This window comes from Lontra canadensis, unplaced genomic scaffold (genome assembly GCF_010015895.1).
Source record: "Lontra canadensis isolate GAN:19392208 unplaced genomic scaffold, GSC_riverotter_1.0 scaffold30, whole genome shotgun sequence".
Classification (NCBI taxonomy): domain Eukaryota; kingdom Metazoa; phylum Chordata; class Mammalia; order Carnivora; family Mustelidae; genus Lontra; species Lontra canadensis.
In genome coordinates, this window is record NW_022631024.1 from 9,756,382 (window position 1) to 9,782,493 (window position 26,112).

General features: G+C 37.7%; 1 protein-coding gene across 4 annotated transcripts in view; it reads right to left on the reverse strand.

The window, feature by feature from the left end:
- Nucleotides 1-26,112, reverse strand: part of STRBP (spermatid perinuclear RNA binding protein) — a 132,456-nt gene that overhangs the window by 44,252 nt on the left and 62,092 nt on the right. For all 4 annotated transcript variants that reach the window (XM_032865814.1, XM_032865811.1, XM_032865812.1 and 1 more), the window contains exons 2-5: nt 16,241-16,409; nt 12,359-12,579; nt 7,542-7,707; nt 3,069-3,213 (exon numbers count right to left, since the gene is read on the reverse strand). In XM_032865814.1, coding sequence (XP_032721705.1) covers nt 3,069-3,213; nt 7,542-7,707; nt 12,359-12,579; nt 16,241-16,243 — 535 coding nt within the window. In that variant the 5' untranslated portion in view covers nt 16,244-16,409. The remainder of the gene's footprint in view (nt 1-3,068; nt 3,214-7,541; nt 7,708-12,358; nt 12,580-16,240; nt 16,410-26,112) is intronic.

Genomic DNA, 26,112 nt, shown 5'->3' on the forward strand with positions numbered 1-26,112 from the left:
TTAGTATATGACTTTGCACTGGGAGTCTTTTTAGTATAAGCTGAGTAAACGTACCTATCACTACCACTATTAATTGAGCAAATTAGGTATCGTACAGGTCACATTATATAAATTCTCATTTGACCTCAAACACCTTTCTAAAGTATTTCTTATCCACGGTTTAAAATGAAGAAACCTGTCCAGGATCACACAGCATGAGTACCTAATGGAGTTAAGAATCAAACACCTAACTGCCAGTCACTAAGTGCTGCTTCTCCTATCCCTTCTTTAGCAGGAAGCATATAGTGATGGGGAACGGTTATTTTACAGGGCCTTGAAATAAAGGGTTGGAATATGGCATGAAGACTGACAGCATGGGAGGGATTTTACCTGTGAAAGAGTAAGAAATACCAAAGAGATTCACTATATACTCTGGCCACTGAAAATTTAAGTAGCAATCTGAATGACTAGTTAGACCTACTTCTGCAGAGACAACCCTAAGGGGTTAAGTTTGATGTTCTCACCTGTCCCAGTCCTCTGGTCTCCCTGCTTGCAACCACGCTTTTTCCCCTTTTTTAGATTTTACCCAAATATGCACCAAGTGAAGAGACGGAAGAGAAAGATGTGAGTGTATACGTACTGTGAAAAGTTGGTTTGTTTTGTGGGGAGGGGAGCTGTTGAGGTTCAATAGGAAAGTGTCTCCTCAAAGAGAGTTACAATGCATATTTTTTTAAATACTGAGAAAGAAAAGGAGTGGAGATTTTGAAAAGAGGGATATCTCCCAGTCTTAGAAATTCCTGGAACCCAAATGAATCCCGTACTTTCACCCATGCAGCTGAAAATGACTGCATCAAGGTGGGAGGAATTGTCCGGTAGAAAGAAACAAGTCCTACAGAATCATAAGCCTAGGTCTCAAATGCTCAGTCATGCTGGATCCTAAAAGTTGCTCAGGAATACACAAAATGGCAGTGCAGATCAAAAAGCATTTTGAAAAAGCCCAGGTTAGACAAAATGCACAAATTTTAAGAGATAACAGTGACTCAACAGGGCTGGGAGGTTACAGCTCAAAAAAGGGGTCTTGAAGGGCGCCTGGGTGGCTCAGTGGGTTAAAGCCTCTGCCTTCGGCTCAGGTCATGATCTCAGGGTCCTGGGATCGAGCCCCGCATCAGGCTCTCTGCTCAGCAGGGAGCCTGCTTCCCCGTCTCTCTCTGCCTGCCTCTCTGCCTACTTGTGATTTCTGTCTGTCAAATAAATAAATCAAATCTTAAAAAAAAAAGGGGGGGGTCTTGGGATCCTTGAGTAATACAAACACCTTGAACAGAGAGTATTCTACAGTAACTAGTCTTCTAGTAAGGGTGCAGTGCAGTATCTGTTTCCAACTTCTGTGAACAGAAATTAAAGTTACAGAGGCAACAGACCAAGCTTAAGGGTATCACAGAAAACTATTACCTAATCCCACATAAGCATACAAAACCACAGGAAAAAAGAAGCCTGATGTTCTCTCACTATTTTCAAAGAAGTAACAGAAGAGATGCCTACAGCTACAAACCGACGTAGAATTAATCTAGTCTTTGGTGATTTCAGTCTTTTTCTCATCTCTCTATACTCAAATAATTGTTAATAATTCCCATAATTGTAACTAGTCTAGGAAGTGGCTGACTTTACACTAGAGAGAGAGTCAAGTAGAACACAGCTTATCAGAATTAACAGAATTATCTTGACACTTCAGAAATTATTTTATAGTTCTATAGTTAGTGGTGAACTGTAAAGCTGTTAAAGAAATTAAGCTGCTTAGGATTGGTTCTTCAGAGGTATTAGAGATATGATATACAGCAAAAAAAAAAAAAAAAAGTACTGGCATTAACCCAATTACAGACTGGATGCTCTTTAACTTTAAAACTTGACTCATAATGTGTCTACTTTGTATCTGTTGGGTATGGTAGAGCTGATTTTAGTTATTCCAAAAAACTTTTTTGTAAAGGAGTGTATCACTTTTACTTTAAAAGATTCTATGAGACACGTCTGCCAAACTCTAAATTTCTCAATCTTAACATTACTAATGTGTCTCTTACTACACCTTTATCATCAATTTGACATAAATGAAGAAACTGGCCAATATTTCTTACTGCACTGGTATTTCAGGTAGGGGAGTGAGCAATGGGACTTGCTGAATGTCTAGTGATGAAAAAACAGCAACAGGGAGTCCCCACTGGCCCAGATAAGCCACACTGCCTCTAAATTGTCATGACAGAGAAGGGCCAGTTGGTCAAAGGTCTGACACAGCACAAATATCATGTGGCAAGTGTTTCTAGGGATAGGACTAAGAGGCAGAAACAAGCTAACTTAACAGGATAAAAACACCAGATAAAGAAGTTCAGCTCCATCATTCCTTCTCAAAGCTGAATACAGATTTTTTACTCTACTTTTATAAGGATGACACTGCCAAACAAGAATTCTTTTTAACTTCAGAAGTAAGTTAGTTTAAAGCATAATTCCCATATATATAATATACAAATGTTAACAGGATCGCAAACCTCCTAGAAAAAAATTTACTGAAGATTAATTTTTAGAAAACAATCCCCTAATTATATCTGTTATATTATAGAACATATTTATACATGGGCAATTAGGTAAAGCATAAATCTTACAAAGTTGTAATAGTTATCAGAAGTCAAGAGCAAGGTACAAATGAGTAACTTGAAACAATGAGTGAGCAAATATGAAAACAGTATTTTTCTGCACCACATTTAATCCTAAAATCAGACCTAAAAGCCAAACTACACAGAATAGGTTGGCTGATACCAATAACAGCATAATAATAGACAAAGTAAAATAGAACACCATAATTGTATAAAAATTAAAGCAGAGTTAAGACCAACATGATAATCAACAGGTTTCTGAATTAACATATTTTAAATGTATACATTTTTGCAAAATATGGCAATCATGTAGAAATAAAGCTTTTAAAAATACTATGAGTGGCAAAAAACAAATGAAGATAGAACCATTTCTTAAATCCATTAAGTACACTTAACACAGCATTCAAGAGAGGTCTTATGCGAGCAAAACAAAAATATATACATGTGTACCTCCATCCTTCTTCTCCAATTCGTCCCTAATTAGAGGGGAAGTAAGTATCACCTTCAAAGTTAGCGTGGGCTCTTTTGTATTCCGAATTATAATAGAAGCCTCATCTACACATTGTTCCACTTGGTATTTCTCTTCTGTGAGTTTCTGAAAGTCACCAAGATTTCAAAAACACCCAGTTAATTATTTTAAAATCTCAAAAAATGAATGACTGCCGCTTAGTTTTCAAATGTTATTAACTATTAATAATACTAGGCTGAAAGAGTAAAGTCTTTAACTAGTTTAGTTTAAGGATAACATTTCTCTCTCCTCCCAACTTACCAGAACAAATCTTTCTCCACACCTCAAAACGCAACCACAATGTCAACTCTCTATACAATTATTAAACAATCTTTAAAACCATTCTTTCTAATATTTGAAAGTAAAATACCAACAGCATCATTATGTGATAATGGGTGAAATTCTGTTCTTAAAATTCTTACAGAGAGCTACTGTAGAGTAATAAATTGCTGAGAATGCTCTCTAAACCAAATCCCTTTTTGACCAGACCATCTCAAAAGGAACTTCTATTTGTTAAGGACTTCCAAATATAAGATTAATAGATTTTTACATAAGATTATGTAGATTTTTAAAGAGCATCGAGTAAGAAAGAATGAGAAAGGATTTCAAAAATTAGTATAAACAAGTAACTTCCTTTCTCAAAGGAAAGGTAGATCTCAGAGATCACTCCAGTGAGACCTATCATTATGGGACAAGTCACCTGACATCCACAGGGAAACAGAGTGCTTCTTTCAGCATATAATTACACATATATAATTTAAGGGCCTTCCACAAAATAATCACCAATCAGAAGAACATATTAAGCTATATTTAATATTATTATACATTAAATATTTAGTTTAGTAAGTTACACAGATCTTTCTTGGTGGTGAAATCTGTATCTATTACCTGACATAGAATGGAAACACTACTAGGTCTTTGCATATCAGTGTGCATTAAAAGAACTCAAAGCCCTTTTCATAAAAATAGCATTTTACCATTAAACATTTATATCAAAAAATATAGCAAAATAGAAAATTCATTATCCTAATTTTGAATAAAGAAAACCAGGGAAGGGAAAAGGCCACACAGTCACTGGGAAAACCAGAACTAGAATATAGAGAAAATGAAGAAACCTGTTTACATTGACATTATAGTAACATTAAAGATGCCAGCAGAGAATTAGTCAAACTAAATCTTCAACTATGTATGCAGATCACCAGTGTATGAGTTCTGGGCTAATTAGAAGTGATTCTTGGTTTTGGTCACCCTTAACCCTTGCTCAAGGAAGTTCTAAAATTGACCTAGAAAAGAGTACGTAGAGAAAAGGTATGGTACAACTGCAATTAACTAAGGTACTTAGATTACTGGAAGTTTTGCTATGGTAAGTGCTCAGGAAAAGATTAATTCACAAGAAAATAAGATCATATCATATCAGAAACTGGTTTTCCATACAAGCACCAAGAAAACAATAGGGAGGCAGGGAGTAAAGGTAGAAATCATGCTTAAAATGATTTTTCTGGGCACGCCTGGGTGGCTCAGTCGGTTGAGCCGCTGCCTTTGGCTCGGGTCATGATCCCAGGTTCCTGGGATCAAGTCCCACATCAGGCTCCTTGCTCAGCAGGGAGTCTGCTTCTATCTCCGCCTCTGCCTGCTTGTGTGCTCTCTCTCTCTCTCTCTCTCTGACAAATGAATAAAATCTTTAAAAAAAATGATTTTTCTGAAATATTAATAGTAATAATAATGTGTGTATGTATGAGGGCATATATGTGTACATGTTTACAACTTAATCTGAGATGGGTATACAATTATGTCCCCATTTTACTTGGATACCTCTTCTGAAATACTTACAGCAATGGACCTAACCATCACACAAAGCAACTGGTTTCAGGGTTGGATAACTATTGGCTATGATAAAGTGAAATACTTTTAATGTCTACCACTGGTCTTAAGAGCTCAGGCTTCTTTTAACTCCTCTAAGAAGCCCTTCAAAGACCAAAAAATATGTGTCTTTTTTTGTCTTCTCTTGCCTAAAAAGCCCCAGTCTCTTCAAATTTAAAATGGTTTACAAAGATTGCACTTTCTTTTGGGTCCTTTCCCTTGAACACTTACTTGCTAACTCAACAAGAGCATTTTAAAACTGTGGGGCCTGAAATAAAGACCCTCACCAAGGAGACAAAAATGTAGAGTTTATACAGTTGTGATCTCCACAGAGAAAGCTCTATTAATGCAGACTGAAATTTGGCCCAATCTCCCATATCAATACTTGAGAAATGTGATATATTTTCAGAATAAAAAGCTTCTGTTATTTATAGCCCTGGTTCTCAACTCCTTTTCCACCCTGACACAGGTAAGGAATAGGACCACTCTCATAAGAAACAGGACTCACTACAGGGAGCAGAAACAGGGGTGAGATGGTTGAAAAGCCTCCATGGATTACTTTACCCTAGATTTAAGAGCAACAGTGTTCACTGTAATAAAAGCAGGAATACAGATTACATTTTAAAACAATATAAAAAAACAAAAATGAGGGGGTGCCTGGGTGGCTCAGTGGGTTAAGCCTCTGCCTTCGGCTCGGGTCATGATCCCAGGTTCCTGGGATCAAGTCCCACATCGGGCTCTCTGCTCAGTGGGGAGCCTGCTTCTCCCTCTCTCTCTGCCTGCCTCTCTGCCTATATATGTCTACTTGTGATTTCTCTGTCAAATAAATAAATAAAAATCTTAAAAAAAAAAAAAAACAGAAATAAGGAATTTTGTTAACACTCTAATAACAGAGAGTACAGCTAGCCAGAAAGTCCTGTTACTGAGCTGTTTTTTAAAAGCTCTATTGGGGGGCCTTGGGTAGCTTAGTCGGTTAAGCATCCAACTCTTGATTTTGGCTCAGGTCATGATCTCAGAGTTGTGGTATCAAGCCCCACAATGACCCCTGTGCTTAAGATTCTCTCCCTCACTCTTCCTCTTCCCCTCACCCCCACTCCTCACCACCACCACACTGTCTCTAAAAATAAAAAGTTCTATTATTGTACTCCATGTTGCTCACCACTCTCCCTCCCCAAATGATAACAAAAGGACTTGAAATAATTTTTTAGAAGAAATCAATTTAACCCTATGAAGGACCAAAAACATGTCTTCGTTCATGAACTGAAAATGGAAAAGCCAAATATATGTTCAGTAACTTACAAAACCATATCTTGAGATCTAAGGCAAAATGAAAATATAGTGCTCCAAAAATCAATATAGGGAAATGTGTCAACAAGTAAGACAAATCTGAGTGTCAACAGTAGATTAAAAAAGGAAGATGGTTTTGAAGATCAACTTGTAAATGTGAAAGAAAAGTATCCAATAACAAAGCTAAAAACAAATTTAGAATTCATATAACTTGGTGGGGGGGGGGACTTTTTTAGAAGAAATACAAATAAAAGAAACAAGCTCAACAAAAGAGAACATTCCCAACTCAAAGGACTTCGTGGACACCTGAGGGCTGGTATCTATTCATGTGACATGGATATAAGGACTAACCAATATGAAATCATCAAAAAGCTACAATCTGATTATACCACAGACAACACATGTGAAACTGAAAGATGATCACAGCTTTCCAATTAGCGATGCAGCTGGCCCTTGGAGCAGACTGGCAGAGCAGGTCCTGGGGCGGCCACAGCCCCAGACCAAACCATTGTCTTCAGCCCTGGGGAGACGTCCACCTTCACAGGATTCTCCAAAAAGCATGCCAACATCAAAATTTTCTAAAACCATCCATTGGAAAAAGGTTTGGAACAAGGAATTATAGTGACTTTCTATTAACAGGATGAAAGGGTTACTGTTAAATTAACTTAGTTCTCAATTTTATTATCACCTATGAAAGTCTCTAGTTGTCTATGCTCCTTCTGATCTTTTTTGCATTATACCAACCCTTCCAGAAGTTTATAAAACTGAGAGACTTAGTCTGAAAAACATGAAGCCTCTCAACAAGATACACCTGAAAACTGAAGACTGTACCTTAAGAGCCATCTTAGGGGTGCCTGGGTGGCTCAGTCGTTAAGTGTCTGCCTTGGGCTCAGGTCATGATCCCAGTATCCTGGGACTGAGTCCCATGTTGGGCTCCCTGTTTACCAAGAAGCCTGCTTCTCCCTCTCCCACTCCCCCTGCTTGTGTTCCCTCTCTCGATGTCTGTCTCTCTGCCAAATAAATAAAATCTAAAAAAAAAAAAAAAAAAAAAGGGAAAAAAAGCCATCTAGTAAATATATCCTGAGCACTAATCATCAGAAGTTTGTTTTAAATGTGATGGATGTGTCACTGACGCAGAGTAGCAGTATTCCCTTTGTCTGCACCTACCCTTTACTATTACCAATTCCTTATTATTAATTTCATCAAGGTCGCTACCTACTTTCACCTTTTTACAAGTTCTCCTAGAGGTTCAATTAAACTGTACTCACCTGAATCTGAATAGGAAGATTATCTTTGACTGTATTTAACAGGGTCTCTGTGGGTTTGTCTTTGCACATTAAAACCAGCTCCAAGTCCATATCATCTTTAATCAGCAAGCCTTTTGCAACCAGGCCAATCCTCATTACACCACACAATGTCCGACCACCTTGATCCCTAAAAATAAAAGTCTAAATGATTACTTTTACAACCTATTTCCCAAACTATAACTTAATCATCACTTGGCTTCCTGGGTATATAAGGAGTATATAAATTCAGACATCAAAAATTAAGTCTCAGTTTTAAGACTAATAAAGTATCTGTCTTCCCCAAGGAATTAATAGGGAGTGTCTTTCTTTTAATTCTTTATTTAAAATCTTTTAATTCTTTATTACAACTACGTGTTACGAGAGTCTATATGTACTATATCCCCTTACACATTTTTTAAAATATTTTTAAACTTCTTTTATCTTTTTATCTTTTTATTGGTGATTAAAGACATTTGTGAGAAACCTGAACACCAAAAGTATACTGAAAAAGAGCATCAGGGTGGAAATCTAAAAGACCTGAACTCTACTCTTACTGGTGCCTGCTGGCTCAGTACCTGTAACTGAAAAACGGCTATTAGCTGCATGAGCCTTAGCTCATCCCTTCTAGCTGTATCATTCTAGGAATCCACAAAAGTTTATGGGGAAAGCAGAACAATGTGATAAAACTAAAGAGCTGAAGAAAGAACAAAGAGACCAAAGATAATCTGCCAGTATATGCATTCTAAATCCAGCTGTGGCTTAAAGAACAAGAACATCAAGTAACGAATGGTGCATAAAAATAATGTTAACATCGACCCTTAATTTTAATACTAAAAATTTCTTATAGGTTCATTTCCCTCATCACAAGGGAAAATGTAACTGATCTTAGCAGTCATGCAGCAAGTAAGCAAATGTCTGAGTACAGAAAGTATACTAAAGATCCAATCTCTCGTTCCTGAGGCTCACCCTGTAGCAAAGTATAAAAAGTAACCTGCTTAAAAGGGGAAAAGAAAGTTACATCTGAGAACAAACTGCATGCCACGGACGCTCATTAAACCTTACAGCAAGGGCAGCTGGGTGGCGCAGTCAGTTAAGCATCTGCCTTCAGCTTAGGTATAATCCTGGGGTCCAGGGATGGAGTCCAACATGGGGTTCCCTGCTCAACGGGGTGTCTGCTTCTCCCTCTGCCTCTCTCCTCTCCCCCACTCCCACCCCACTCCTGTATACGCACACATGCTCTCTCTCTCAAAAATAAATCTTTAAAAAAATAAAAATAAAAAATAAACCTCACAACAAGCTTGCATTTAAAAGACAAGTAATGTCAATCTCAGAAAGGCTAATTGTTCAAGTTCACAAAGAGAGTAAAACACAGCCTGGATTCAAACTCAAGTTGGTGTGATCACAATGCTCAGGTTCTTTACATTATTATGGCTGCTTCCCAAGTTCAGGAGAAAGCGAGGTCAAAATTAGAGGGGTCTGACTTCAGACTTTGATAAGGTTAGAGAGAAAAAAGGTCATTGTAGCTGGAGCAAAGAATCAGCAGAGTGGAGAATGAACTAGAGAAAGGATAAGAGAGAGAAATATTGTGGCAGTAGAAATAAAACAAGAAATTATAAATAATCCAGACACTGGTTAAGTGGCTGGCATACCTTAGAGATTCAATTAAAATCAAATCAATGAAAAACTATAAAGGGTGATATAAGTAAATAGACAGAAAGAAAAAGGGTTTTAAAGCAAGTGATCCAAACAGGAAATTATTTGATATTAAGAAGAGATTCCATCGCCTTTGATTCTTCTCCTGTATCCCTGTCCTCTCCTCATTCTTCCAAATCTAGTAACAGTTGATAAATTCTCCCTCCAGGATCACCCTTGAACAAATGCCTTCAAACTAATTTCTGTTCAGGCTCTTATTACATCTCACCTAGACTATGCTCAATAACCATCGCTTCACTGGCTTTAATGAGTAACTTCTGCCATTCTGATCCACTGTATACCACCACTACCAGAGTAGCCTTCCAAAAGCAGTCCAGGGACGACACTCTGCCTGTACTTTCTTAGTATCCCACTGAACACTCAGGCACTTAGCACACTGGGAGCCAACTGAGAAGACAACATAACTTTGTCATTCAAATTCTGGCACTGCCACTCAGTATTAGGACACTGGGTAAATTACAAATTACCTGCCTCTTTTGTAAAATAAAAAAAAAAAAAGAAGAAGAAGAAAAAAAATGCCTTTTTTACAAAGTAGTCCTTAAGAGCATCAAGTAAGTAATGAACTTTAGTGCAGATGCTGGCATACATTAACAGCTCAATAAACAATGCTATTAATCCCTAAATGGTCCCTAAGCTTTCTCACACCTCGAACTTTGCTGAGATTTATGTTTTCTTCCACTTTTAACTGCCTGCCAAGAGCCTTCCCAGACTCTGAGCCTACTGCAAATGCCACTTCCTTCATAAAGTTTTTTCTGATCCCCAGAACCAGCATATAAACTCTCCCTGCTCTACGCTCTCACGTTTTAGTCACAGGAATTTGAGGCGAAGGTGCTAAGAAAATTGGATTTGGAGTCCCAACAGATGAAAATGAATCCTGGCCCACCACACATACTCATTCACTGACCTCAAGCAAGTTAAAGTTTGTTAATGATTCCGAGTCTCTCTTTTCATTTGCAAATTTGAAGCAACAGAAATTCCATAGGTAAAATGGGGGCAAAGGAGGGGAGTGATAATAACCCATACCAGCAGGTTTGTTGTAACATAATGTGAAAACCAGTCGGCCATAGTAACTGGCACTCAGTAAGTGTTTAGCTATTATTAACTAACCGTTACTACTTGTTTATTAAATTCTATGTCATAATTCAGATATACTTGATCTTACACAGATGACAGCATGACTGAACTGAGAAAGGAACTCCTACTTCAGCCCTGAATTTAAATAATTAATTTAAATACAGGAGATACCATAAAGCAAACACCCAAATATAGGGAATTACTTAAAGTTAAGAACAGAACCCTAATATTCCTAATAATATAAATAGTGGAAGCTTTCTCTGAGTCAGTTTATAAAAAGGTAAAATAAAGAGTGCGCAGGTAAAAGCTTCCTAACTATGCCTGGCAGCAGCAGGTGCTTAATAGAAGATAGCCCTCACCCATCTCGCTGCCTTCTGTAGTACTTCGCATACATCAGGAGCTCACTCACCCGTGTCTATTACTGGAAAAGAGCTCTGTTCTCAGATGTACCTGCCTCTGTTTTACACAAAATAAGGACCCCAACCTTCTGCCCTCCTTGAGTTCTGACACATGGGAGGAATCAAGACAAGTGCTCAACCTAGCAATGTTCACAAAGACAGTCTAGAGCACCCACACACAGAGCTATATTTACAAGTCCAAGTGAAAGTGTGGAGCACATTATTTTTTTAAAAATCTTTAAAATACAGTGACCTGATCCAGTTAAGCAAAAGTCTGCTGGAGCACTTTCCAAAAGTCTGCGCAGCCTTGAAAAAAAAACAGCAGAAATAGTACTGAGAGTCTAAATTCCAACAGTAAATGAAACTTCACTTAAAAATGGTAAATTTTATGTTATACACATTTTATCAAAAATTTTTAAGAAGTTTTTGAAAGGGCATAAACACATTCCATAGTACAAATTTAAATATGAAGTGCAAAACTAATTTGCACAGGGACTGGGATATATAGAGCTAGATTACTGGATACTACTGATTAAGATAAACCTCAAAATTTGACAGTATCTATTTTAAAGCCATCACATTCAAGAAAAACTTGAAGAATTATTGCCAAGAAGCTCCAAGCTGACAAGGCTAGTACTACACACAATGTAGATATTACCTGTAAACAGTTAACAAATTCAAGGAATTATGTTCTTTAGCTGAAAACCGATACTGATTATCTTGCATCTAAAGATGAAAAAGTTACACTATATTTCAGAGAAGAAAATCGATTTATCAAAACTTCCCCACTATTCTTTATTTATTTATCACATTTAAAATTGAAAGCTGAAACAAATTCTATAACCTCTATCTTTATGTTATAGCCAAAGTAATGCTCTTAATCCTATAAATACAGTACAATCAAAGGAGCTTCTTCTTTCCAAGTAAATCATATTTATTCCAATTATAGTGTCACTGCTCAAAACGGGAAGCTTAGCACGTCACACAGAGTTTCTTGATCTAACTGCAGTTATCATGAAGCTTAATCTCACTCATCTCTGACTACTGTTACAGCACTGAGAACACTCTGCCCTAACTGCTGAAGGTTCTGGCTCCTGCTAGTCCGTCATTCATTCCACAGATATCCAGTGAGCATTTACTACATGCCAGACACTGTGTTGAATCCTGGGACTCAACAAGGTAGGTATGGTCAAAAACACATTTAGAACACATTTTCCTGCACTCTTTCTTCTCCACCAAGATTTTTAAATACCTAAAAAAAAATGACATTTTATGATTTCCCCAAAGACCTATTTCTGAATTCAGAAGGCTGAGCCAACACATGAAAAAAGTGACATTTCATATCTCCAAAAATGACAGCTTCAAAGGGCTTGGTGCACTCTCAAAAGGCATCCTGAACAAGTCCATCTTTTTTTCCTGGTCTAATCGTTGTTTTTCTCTTGACTTCCTTTCAAATGTAACTTGGAAAAATTCCACAAACATTTACTTCCTTGTTTACAGTCATAGAAATGAGAAAACCTAAAGAACACCATATACCAAATGAAACCCAGTGGGAGAGTACTCAGCTTTTCTGAGCACTGCGGTACAGCACCACAAAGGTCAGGCCACACTCACTTGGAATAGGTGTCTACGGCCTCATCCTTCTTCACTTCTGTCTCACCCTCTGTTTTTGTGCCTTTATTTGTTTCATCGAGCCAATCTGACACATGTTTAAGAGCACATTCAACAGTAGACACCATATTCTGAACAGCTTCAAGTTCCTCCGGAGATGGATAGATTGTTGAATGTTTCACCATAACATGGCGATCATCATTGGCAAAAGATCTAATAGATCTCTGTGAGAAGAAAGAAAACAATTACTTCAATAAAAGTAATGTTACCTGAAAAGTATGATATACAAATATATTAAAATACATATATGTATTTCAGTCAAGTCATAGCATTGTCAAACCACTGTGAAACAATTAATGTTGAGACAACAAAAAATTGCACAGAATAGAAAGTAAAACATCATTCTACTGAACTCCACACTAGAAAATTAGCGATTTTTCATTTTTATTTTGGTAAGATTCACTCTCCGCATCATGTACATGCTACCTTTTAGCTGAATCTAGTATTTTGAATACCGATACATACAGACGACCTTTGAAAAAGGTCATCTGTATCACACATCATCTGCAAGAAAAAGATACTTCCTAGCTTTGACAAAGTATCTAGGAACCATGATGGTGACTCGTGATACCCAGTCACTCCTTTCCAAACTGCTGAAGAATTATGCAACTTGAAAAATTGAGATTTCATAATACAGTAATAATATAAAATACAAAGATAAGTGTCAACACTATAGAAAAACTGTGGGTAACATCAGAACTCTATTTACTATTTGGCATTCACACCCTTGGTGCAAGACCTTAATTTTCAAAACAGATTAGCAGAAAACATTCCAAACCCCAAAATGGGGAAAATACATACTACAAAAGAATCAACTCCCCAAAGTAATTTATGAACGTATTACGTTCTCAATCAAATCCTCTCAAGATAGCTTTACTTAATATTCAACAAAAATCATTTTAAAGCTCATTTGGAGAAAAAAAAAATCAATGAAAATATCAAGAAATATTCTACAAAGATGGATGAGTGGTACCATTATACTAAAACAAAATACCAAAAATTTAAAAAGCAGTAATTAAAATGACACGCTGGCCCAGAAATCAGTGGAGCAGATTAGAGCCTAGAAATAGAATGAATTTCATGAAAATTTAATAGAGCAGATCCTTCACACTCACGAGTCACACTTCCAGAAACTTTTGAATATTTCCCAATTTACAAATACCATGAAGACACTTGTACCAGTACACTGCAAAATGAACGGGGATAAGTTGGTGAGTTTCCATAAAGCCCAAAGTATTCCATGTAAAGGATGGCTACAGTGTCTTTACTTAAATGAACTAATATGCCAGTAGATGGTAAATATTTTGTTCTAAAGTCTACCACAAACTAAAATATTCTCAAGGGGCGCCTGGGTGGCTCAGTGGGTTAAGGCCTCTGCTTTCGGCTCGGGTCATGATCCCAGGGTCATGGGACTGAGCCCCGCATCGGGCTCTCTGATCAGAGGGGAGCCCGCTTCTTCCTTTCTCTCTCTGCCTGCTTCTCTGCTTGTGATCTCCCTCTGTCAAATAAATAAATAAAATCTTTTAAAAATAAAATAAAATATTCTCAAGTCCTTATCAGTCCTGCCTCTTGTTCTGTTTGAATATTAATGTTCAAAAATCATACTAGTTTGAACACTAGTAAATTAATGCTACAGTATTACTGTCCCCTATAAAATGAAGTACACTATAGCTAAAAAGGTAAGTAAACCTTTGAAACCTTCAATTATTATAAGGACTCAAATCAATCACAGAGCTTTCCTTTTTTCTAGATAAAACCCATTTCTGTCTAGATTTCTGCCTTGCTCACAGTCCACAACCAATTTTCTAACTGGAATCTTTTGCTGCAAAGAAACCAACTTTTTAATCACTTTTTGAAATTATTCACATATCCCAAAATAAGTAACAAGAAAACAAAAAAGCCATATAACAAATTGGAGATGCCAGGTTGTTCTAGAGAAAAATTATTAAATTATTGACTTCTCTCTAGAGAAGGAGAAATTTACTAATTTTTTAGTTCTGAATGGTGGAGAAAAAAAAACTGTTAACTTGGGATCGTCTCTGTCATTTAGTTTTATGGTGAGTTACTAATTTATTTGGTTAGCTAAATTACTCAGCCCTGCACACTGGCCTTCCCTTAACAAAATGACATACTGCTACATACCACAAAGCTTTGGTGTTTCTCTCACAAATAACATGCTGCCAATGTTAAATTCAAGAATGTTAAATCCAAGACTCTACTTTGTGACAGGATAAGCACCATGTAACAATGGTCAAAGGAAGAATAAGCAGTATTACAAAAAAAAGACCAAAAAAATGGGAGGGCGATCTTATTTACCCCAACAAGATCCAAATGGACTTAAAGATTTTTTTTTTAGATTTTATTTATTTATTTGACAGAGAGATCACAAGTAGGAATAGAGGCAGGCAGAGAGAGAGGGGGAAGCAGGCTCCCCGCTGAGCAGAGAACCCAATGCGGGCCTTGATCCCAAGACCCTGAGATCATAACCTGAGCTGAAGGCAGATGCTTAACCCACTGAGCCACCCAGGTACTCCTTAAAGATTTAAAAAATTAAATTATAAATAATATGCAGAAACAGAAAGTTGTCATTCAACTCTAAGATCTAAGGTGTAAAGCAATAGGAAAAACTGGAAAACATCTACCAACCAATTAAATTATATAAACACAAAATTATGTAAACACCAGGAAATCTAAACTAAATTTAAAATGAATAAACTAGGAAAGGAATTTTTATCAACTATGACAAATATCAGTAAAAAGCATTTAAAATGTAAGAAAATCAAGACTATAATAAATAAGTTGAAGAGGCACATAATTCATATTTGAAGAAACGGAAGTCACAGTATCCTTTCTTAGACCTCACCTAAAACGAAATGACAGAGAAAATCCCAAGTTAAGTAACATTTTTCCCCACCATCCAGAATTAAAATATTTGGGAGAATTTCTTCTCTAAGAGCAAGTCAACTAAATTATAATCCTTAGAACAAATTTTTTAAAAAATCAACTAACACTTAAAGAAATACCATCAGACTTGCTAAACAACATATTTCAAACATACTGATGATTAATATTTTTGTGCTTTTTCTCCCACTTATAACATCTTTTTTAAGTCTTTTCTCACTTATACTTAGGGAAAAAATTCACACAACATCCTCCAGAACCAAAATACTAGAAGAAAAAAAATCAACACATTTTACCAGCTGAAACACTAGGCACCAGAGATTATGATCTCATCTAACATCTCATCTAATTTGAGTATGAACTTTCCACAAAAAAGCAAGATTTACTTGAGGTTAGGTTCAGTGCCCCCCAATATACCAAACACTTGACCCTGTTATTTTAAAAGCATGTGGAAAAGGTAACTTTTTGAGTTTAATACTCGAACATTTCATAAAATTCTGCACCATCCGTATCACTCATTAGAGCATTAATTCAAGATTTCTTATGTCCACGGGAAAAAAACTGAACTTAGGGTAGAAGACTAGAGAAAAATTACACAATTTCAAGTTCAAGGTCACCTAAGCCATCCTTGTATCAGTTTGCTAATGTCAGTTTTATTAGAAAATATTATTTATGAGCCTTCCCTCCTTTGTATTTAATAATTTATGGCTTGAGGGCTCATGGGGCTTCATCTTGTGGTTTAAAGGGCTCATAATAAATCTGAACTCATTGGCTTTGCTTAAAGAGTAGAGTGCCATCTTTATCTGATACACTAGAGCCAAAAATTAACACCATTGTCTTTCACTTGCCTTCACTATTAAATTTCCAATTTTAAACTACTCAAATCTTTTATAAATAAATGAAGGAATCACAAATAATACCTACCATGGTTTTCTATAGCGTTTTAGCTTCTTTTTCCAATCCTTTCCCCACTTTCTTGTCGTCTTCACTAGACACTGTTTTGTGTGACAGTACCTCCTCATAAGCCTGAGTCCCCTGGCAACTCGGAGTCAATATGGCAAAGATGTTTGAAGACTTATTCTCTAGAATACACCTGCAAGAGAAAAAGAAAAACAACTTTTCAAAAATGATTATTTACAATTAGCTTCATATCTGAGTGTGGAGCCCATAAACATGTTATTGACTAAAAAGAAATAATCTTGGAGCACCTGAGTGGCTTTGTTGCTCGCCTTTGGCTCAGGTTATGATCCCAGGACCCTGGGATGGAGCTCAGCGGGAAGCCTGCTTTTCCCTCTCCCTCTCCCCCCAACCCTCTCTTGCTATGTGTCAAATAAATTTTAAAAGTTAAAAAATTAAAAAAGAAATAATCTTTATAGAGGAAAATGACCTCATTTCCAACAAAAAAGGCTACCATATCTTTTGAAGGCCTGCAGCCAAGAACCTAAGTGATATGGCCAAAAAAGTAACACTCCTGGTAGTCAAAATGTGGCAGCTGGCTGACTTGCATTCAATGAAATAAATAAACAGACACAGATTCAGCAAAGAAGTATTACCTGAAAAAGTAATACTACTATCCATGGCAACACCACTGCAGTTAACCATAAGATTTTCAATTAGAAATTGGCATTAACCAGACCTATCCAAAGAGCAGATAATATACCTGAAAAATACACCACCATTGACTGAGACCATGAAGCTTTTCCACTTGATTTTGCCAGTATATGCTGGCACAATGTTTCCTCCTTAATCATTTTTAGGCCTAAAATTTAGAATGCTTTTTGGCTCTGTTCCCCCAACTCCTGAGAGACCCTGCCTCCTGACTTCAACCTTTAAGTGCTGTTATCACAAACAGCACTTATATCCTGAATCTTCACTAGATCCTGACTTCATTACCCATGGATGACTCTCACCAAAGTCCCACTGTGTCTATCTGCTCAGAGGTTTATCACTATTCTATTACCCCTTTACTCCATCTTTATGAAGTTTTATTCCAGGTAGGGTAAAAGGAAACTCTTCTGAGCACTGATGAAATCCTTATAAAATTATAAGCCAAGATGTTAAAAAACAAACAAAGTAGACAGCAACCATCCAATGAGAATACATGCTTAGCTGTGTGGCTATCGGAAGTTATTTACACACCATAGTATGTATAAACTCACAAAAAAAAAAAAAAAAAATAGCTTCCTCGGGCGCCTGGGTGGTTAAGCAACTGCTGTCAGCTCAGGTCATGATCCCAGAGTCCCGGGATCGAGTCTTGCATCGGGCTCCTAGTTCTGCAGGGAGTGGGCTTCTCCCTCTGACCTTCTTCCCTTTCATACTCTCTCTCACTGTCTATCAAATAAATAAATAAAATCTTGGGAAAAAAAAAAGTAGCTTCCTCTTCATCTCAATATCTTTCCTTTATATTTCCTTTAAATAAGGAAACCCCCTATACTTCTGTCTGTAAGTTTCCTAATACTATCAGCTGCTCTCTTAAAGAAAAAAATCCTTGGGGCGCCTGGGTGGCACAATCAGTTAAGCATCTGGGTCTTGGTTTCCACCAAGGTCATGATCTCACGGTTGGAAGATAGAGAGCCACTAAGACTCTCTCCCTGTGCCCCTCCCCCTCCCTGCTCACATGCGCTCTCTCTCTCTCTCTCTCAAATAAATAAATCTAAAAAAAAAGTCCTTTTTGAGTTTTTGAAACCAGGAAAGTTACATTTAAGGCTCCCCAATACTGCACATGAAAAAAGAGACCCACAAATGATACTCAGCTATGACCTACATGCAAAACTATTCATATCCTGTCATCAACTTCCCTGACTCTACAAAATCCACCTGAAATAAGCTAGCAAAACTTGATTAAAAAAAAAAATCATGTAACTGAATTAATCAATCAGACTTACTTTATTATACATATCACACGAAGGTAGGGTGGGAACACAAACATGCTGCAATTCACAGGGTCTTTTCATACAACAAAGTCAAGAAACAATCTAAAACATGATCCCATGGTAAGACATATCTCAAAGATCCTTTTGTATAAAGATCGTACTACACAAAAGAAGTCTTCAGCATTTCCCATTCCCAACCCCACTTCACCATTCTAGGGGATTCAGCCATTCAATATTTAGCTGTGAATACAGCAGCCAAAAAAGACTGCTATGTGTTCATTTGAGAACTGGCAGCAAAGTTCATGTGCTTCACTCTGCAAAAAGGTAAAGCCAAAATTTCAGCTGTATTAACAAAGTAAACTGAAGGCAGGAAAGAGGGGTGCCTGGGTAGCTCAATCAGTTAACTGCCTTTGGCTCAGGTTATGATCCCAGGATCCTGGGATCCAGCCTCATGTCATGCTCCTTGCTTGGTGGGGAGTCTGCTTCTCCCTCTCTGTCCCTGCCCCTCAAATAAAATTTTTAAAAGAAAGGAAAAGAGAAAGAAAAAGGGAAGAAGCTAAGAAAAAGTAGATGTAGTGGAGAAACTGTGGATCACCAATACCAAAATACAGCATTCTTCAGTCATTTAGCACAGAGAGAACCGCTCTACACATAAATCAAGCAGCTCCGGGAACTTCAGAGTATTATAGTATACTGCAATAATCCATGATAAAAGCAGTGTATCTCAAGATCACATTGTTCGCGCTATAAAAGCAACTTAGAAATCATCTGGCCCAACTTCATCCACCCTTCGATTTACAAATGAGCTAAAGAGATATTTAAGTCACACAACTAACCCAGGGACTCAGGCCTCTTGATCCAGAACCTAAGTTACAGCCCAATGCTCTTCCCCTACTACATCAACCTGAGTGACAAAAAAAAAAATTTTTTTAATTATATTTGGTGTACTGTAAGCAGATAGAGAGAAACTGCAACACATTTTTAGAGTTTATCTTAAAAAACAACAACAAAAAACAAAAACAATAAAACCCATTAACAGTAGATAAAATTCTGGCCTTGAAATTAAAAAAAACTCAACTTTGCCATTTAATAGCTATGTGACTTTAGAAAGTTTTAAGACTCAGAAAATCATTTAATTTCTTTGGTTCTCAGTTTATCTATGATATAAGGAAATGTTCCACTACTAATTAATAGCTAGTATTTATGTAACTCATATTCTGTACCAGGCACTGTTCTAAAAGCTTTTCATACATTAACTCATTTAATCCTCACAATTTCAATTACTACCTCCATTCAACATATAAGGAAACTAGAGCATAAAGAAGTAATACAACCTAATTAAAAACACAAAACAGAAGCAGGCAGTAAAGCCAAGATTGTGGTTTTGGAGCCAAACAGGCCTAGATTCAAGCACGAGCCTTGCCACTTCATTTCTCTGAGTCACAGCTTTTTCATCTGGGCAATGGGGTAAATAGTATCTACTTCAAACTAAATGAAATATACCTGAAAGTTTCTGACAAAAAGTATACACTCAATAAATGACTTCAGAAGGGGGAAAAAACCCTGAAATAGCAAACAATATGTGCACCTTTAACAACAGAGCCTAGGGGCGCCTGGGTGGCTCAGTGGGTTAAAGCCTCTGCCTTCAGCTCAAGTGATAATCCCAGGGTCCTGGGATGGAGCCCCACATTGGGCTCTCTGCTCAGAGGGGAGCCTGCTTCCTCCTCTCTCTCTCTCTGCCTGCCTCTCTGCCTACTTGTGATCTCTGTCAAATAAATTTAAAAAAAAAAATCTTTAAAAAAACAGAGCCTAGAAAATATTAGATGTGCTCTACTTATTAATAAATAAGAGTAGCTTTATGCAACAGGTAGAATGTAGGCATATATGTGAATGTGTAGCACTTTTTCAATCAAGCACTGCTTTTTCAATTAATGGATTTCTTTTTAGCAGTTTTATGTTTATAGAAAAAACTGAGTGGAAAGTAGAGAAAATCATGTATGCCCCTTCTCCCTACCACACGGTTTTTCCTACTATTAACATCTTACATCAGTGTGGTACATTGTTACAACTGATGAACAACCAAGTATTAACTAAAGTCCACAGTTCACATTAGGGTTCTGTGTTGTACATTCTGTGAGTTTTGACAAATGTATAATGACATGTATCCAGCATTACAGAATTATACAGGACAGCTTCACTACCCTGAAAATCCCATGCTCCACCTACTCAACCCTCCCTCTTCCAAATATCATATAGTTAAAACCATACAGTATACAGTCTTTTCAGATTGGCCTTTTTCATTTAGCAATACGCATTTAAGACTGCTCCATGACAATTCTTTTTATCACTGAATAGTATTCCAATGTCTGGATGCACCAGTTTATTCATTCACCCACTTTAAGACAGCTTGGTTGCTTTCTATTTTTAGTAATTATGAATAAAACTGCCAAAGATATTCATGTACAGGTTTTTGTGTGGATATAAGTTTTCAAGCTATTTGGGTAAATACCAAGGAACACAATAATGGGATCATGTGGTAAGACAATGTTTAATTTAGCTTTGTAAGAAACTTCCAGGAGCGCCTGCGTGGCTCAGTAAGTTGGGTGTTTGCCTTCAGCTCAGGTTGTGGTCTTGGGGTCCTGGGATCGGACCCCTAGTTGGGATCGCTACTCCGTAGGGAGTCTGCTTCTTCCTCTCTGATCCCCCCCATTAATTTTAATTAATTTTTAATTAATGCTTGCTCCCTTCTCTCTCTCAAATAAATAAACAAAATCTGGAAGGAAGGAAGGACAGAGGAAGGAAAGAAACTTCCAGACTCCTTCATCCAGCATGGCTGTACTATTTTACATTCCCACCAGCAATAAATGAGGTCCCTGTTGTACCACATCCTCATCAGTATTTGGTGTTGTCAAGATTTTGGATTTGAGCCATTCTAATAGCTATGTAGTAGTATCCCACTTTTGCTTAATTTGGAATTCCATGATAACATGATGTTGTATATCTTTACAAATACTTATTTGTCATCTGTACATCATCTTTGGTGAGGTATCTGTTCAGATCTTCTACCCATTTTTTGATGGGGTTGTCTGTTTTCTTGGTGTTTAGTTTTAAGAGTTCTTATATATTCTGGTAGCAATCCTTTGTCAAGATATGTGTTTTGCAAAGATTTTCTCGCTGTGACTTCTCTTTTCATCATCTTAACAGTGTCTTTCATTGAGCAGAAGTTTTTAATTGTATGAAGTCCAACTTATCAACTTTTTCTTCCATGGGTCATCCTGTTAGTGGTGGTATCTTTGTTTTAATTGACCTTAAAGGTGAAAGGCTTTATAGGTCAGACTACCCAGCCCACAAAGCTAGGTTCTTACAGATATGAATACTAGACCCTTTTCCTAAAAGCAAACCTCAAAACTGAAGAATGACTATGCTCTCTATATTTATACTATAAAACTAAGTCAAATATTTAGGCATTTTTCTGGAAAGGAATTAAGAGAAAATACTAAATATTAAGGCAAATAATTATTACAATACACCTACTTTCTTAAGAAATTCCAAGTAATATCTTGCAAACACTATGATATAAAAATCCAGGAAATTACTTACTACTCTCAAAATAGTAGTGGAGTAGAAAACTTTATTTTTTGTTAATACTAATACATGTAACCTCTCCAAAGAGGCTATGTATAAATAAAATATCTGGGTTCTACTTCTTCATTATGAAACAATCACATGTCCACTATATTAAAGATGGGCAAGATAAAATTAGAAAAAGACCTCACTGATACTCCAAGAACATTACTTTAAGGTAAATTATATGAGATTTACGACCAAATACATACTAATTAATTGTCTACTGTGTACCTGGCACTATGGTTGGTAGTACAGGGAATACAACAGGGGATGAATCAACTCAGGCACACAAAGGACAAATACTCCTTCCCAAAAACCCTTCAAATAAACTGTCTCTATATGGTGTCACTGAGTTTGTGTATAATAGTCACATGAGAAGAACACAGAATTTCAGTATTTTCCTCTGGAAATTTCCTAAGGCACATAGGGGAAAGCTAAACTGAAAAACCCATAAGCCACATACGCCTACTCCAAAAATCTAGCTATTCATCCCTACCCCAAACACCCAGAAGGAGGAAACGTTCAATCCCACCATATCATTTGAAGCCTTGCAAGACTGGGATCAGGTCAAAAGGCCCTGTACCAATGAACAGTTAAACAAGAGTGATATACCCATGGCTATAATCCTAACATAGAATGGGCTGTTGGAGCCCGCTAAAGCTGAACCAGAACACTTTCTGAATACATACTGACTGTCTCTAAGCAAGATGGAAAAGATATTAGCAAGTAACCCATCGAAGGAAATGGTAGTAAGGAAAACGTATTTCCTCACTAAAATAAATAGACACCAGTCCTTCCCAGTCCTTGACAGAATAGTTACATGATAAAACTGTACCACCCTGTTAGATGGCCCATTTGGTTAAAGAACCAATAATTCAATTCATTTCAACAAGTCTTTACTGAGCACCTCTAATATCCAGCCACTATGATGCATCAGTGAACAAGACAGACAAAAATCCCCGCCTTTGTTGTTTAAGATCAGAGAGGGGAAAACAATGAAGCCATATATGCAAAAGTAAGTAAACAGTATATTAGAAGGTGTGAAGTGGTATGGAAAAGAAAGAGAAGAGGGGCAGTGAAAGTACCACTGAGGCAGTATTCGGAGAGGAATGCAATTTTACGTAGATGGTCAGATCTTACTGAGAAGATGACACCCAAGCAAAGAACTGATGAGGTAAGGGAGTTAGCCACGCAGGTATCTGCAGAATGAGCATTCCTGGCAGGGGAAGAAGAATGTGCTTGGTGAAGTGGACGAACAAGGAGCCCAATGTGGCTGGATAGCAAGAGAAGGGTGAGGAGAAGAAATAAGGGTAGCAAGGGGGCACCTGGGTGGCTCAGTCAGTTGAGCATCTGCCTTCAGCTAGGGTCATGATCCTGGGGTGCTAGGATTAAGTCCCACATCAGGCTCCCTGCTCAGCGGAAAGATTGCTTCTCTTTCCCTCCTTCTGCTACCCTCCCCCCACCCCGCCAGTTTGTGTGCCCATGCTCTCTCTTTCTCTCTCAAATAAATAAATAAAAATCTTTAAAGAAAAGAAAAGAAAAAGGAAGGAAGGAAGGAAGGAAGGAAGGAAGGAAGGAAGGAAAAAAGAAAGAAAGAAAGAAAGAAAGAAAGAAAGAAAGAAAGAAAGAAAGAAAGAAGGCAGCAAGGACAGAGGGATGATAGTGAAGGGCCAGATTACTAAGGGCAGAGATGAGCAAATTTTTTCTCTAAATGACTAGATATTAAATAGCTTTTCAAGCCATGAGGTCATAACTACTCAACTCAGCCTTTATTGTACAAATGTAGCCATAGACAAGATGTGAACAAATGGGAGTGGATATATCCCAATAAAACTTTATTTAGAGGCACAGAAATCTTGATTTCATATAATGTTCACATCACAAAATATCAATTTTTTAATTTTTTTTAACCATTTTAAAACATAAAAACCATTCTTAAGCCTGCAGGTCATACAAAAACGGGCAGTGGGCCATATTTGGTTCATGGACCAAAGTCTGTCAACTCTTAATACTGGAGGTCTTTCCAGTCACTTTAAACACTGTGGCTTTCACTCTGAGTGAGATGGAGAGCCCTTGAAGGGTTTTAAGCAGAGAAGTGATAATATCAGACTCATATTTCTAAAAGGTCACTATGATTGCCATGTTGAAATATATAATAGAGAAGCCAAGAGTGGAAGGAAGGAGACCACTAGGAGGTTTAGTAATCAGATTATGTATATATTCTGAAAGGAAAGATGACAGGACTTTCCAGCAAAATGGATGTGTGAGTATGAGTGAGCTGAAAGCATCAGGACTAACTTCAAGGTTTTTGGCTTGAGCAGATGAGTTAGGAAAGGTGAAAGGAGAGCAGGTTTGGGGGATTAAGATTAGGAATTCACCTCTGTACATGCTGAATTCCAGATACTGATATCTTAAGTAGGCAACTGGATGTGAACCTATAGTTTAGAAGAGAGGTCTGGATTAGGATATACAGTTGGTATTTTTTGGCATAAAGCTAGCATATAACGCCACAAGATCACCAAGGGAGTAGGTAAGTATACCAATGAATGGGAGAAAGCAGAAGAGGCACAACTACAGTTAGAGAAGGGATGGCCTAAGAGGTAGGAGGAAAATAAAATAAGACTGTGCTGTTCTGAAAGCCAAGTATAAACTTATAAATAAGGCAAGCTCCTTGAATTAAAAACAAGAAAAGGGACACAGCATGAGAATGGAAATCCTGAGTTCTGATCCTTGCTTTACTACCAAAGATGTTTCCAAATCAAAGATACCTATATTTTGAAATCTTATACACTACAATGTCTAGCTTTGCCATGTTTTACTATTTTTTAATAGATTTTATTTATTTATTTTGACAGAGAGAAAATGGGAGCACAAATGGGGAGGGGCAGAGGCAGAGGGAGAAGCAAGCTGGGGAGGGGCAGAGGCAGAAGGAGAAGCGGGCTCCCTGCTAAGCAAGGAGCCCCATGAGGGACTCCATCCCAGGACAGTGACCTGAGCCAAAAGCAGACGCTTAACCAACTGAGCCACCTACGCACCCCATGTTTTGCCATTTAGAGGAAATTTACCCTATCCTACACTATTCTTTCCCCACTGCAGCCCTTCTTTGGGGGAAACTTAACCTTGAGAATGTCAAGTTCCCCTTCAAAAACTTCAATGACTAATCATTACATAATCAACCAGCATTCCATTCATCCACTCTGTGTGGTACCAAGGTCCTCCATAATACAACACTAATGTAATCCTTTCCCTGTCCTTCCTCTCATCACTGTAGTTCCCAGCCAAAACAAGTATAATGACTCCTCCCCAGAACATCTTGTAATGCACTACTACTAAGTTTTATTTAAAATTTTTTAAACTTTAGGGCGCCTGGGAGGGTTAACGGGTTAAGCCTCTGCCTTCGGCTCAGGTCATGATCTCAGGGTCCTGGGATCAAGGCCCGCATCGGTCTCTCTGTTAAGCTGGGAGCCTGCTTCCCCTTCTTTCTCTGCCTGCCTCTCTGCCTACTTGTGATCTGTCAAATAAATAAATAAAATCTTTAAAAAAATTTTTTTTAATTTACTTATATAGAGTGTGTGTGTGTGTGTGTGTGTGTGTGCATGCGCATGTACAAGCAGGGGGAGGGGCAGAGGGAGAAGGAGAAGCAGGCTCCCCACTGAGCAGGGAGCCTGATGTGGGGCTTGATCCCAGGACCCCAGGATCATGACCTGAGCCGAAGGCAGACACTTAACCAACTGAGCCACCCAGGTGCCCCTACTGCTAAGCTTTAAAATTAAACCTTTCCCTTACTTGGACTATAACCTCTACTCCACCATGATCTGTCATTTTTCTATCCATTAACCGTCCATCTCAAATCTACCTCTCCATGAAGCTTTGCCTAGTACTTGAGATCGATATAACTGCTCCCTTCTTTAAGCCATCCAGCATTTTCTCAACTTCCTACTAACAACACCTGGCTTCAGTATTTTTATCATAAGCTCCTTAATGAAGTAACTTACTCTACCTCCACAGCACGGCTTACAATGACCTGCACTCAGGGAGGCTCAATAAAAATCTGAATTCAGTCCTTAGAGAGCACCTAATTGCAGAATTCCAGAAGGTTCCACCTGAAAGGTCACCATCTCTTCCCATCTATCGCCATGGCAGTCATCAATACAGTGACTTACAGGGAATTTCTGACTCTTCCTCTATCAACAGAAATTCCGTTGTTTGTTTGACTTATTTCACCCATCTTGGATTAATCCCTCAAACCCTCTCCCATCCCCTCAGGACTTTACCACTTAACTCACTCAAACACAC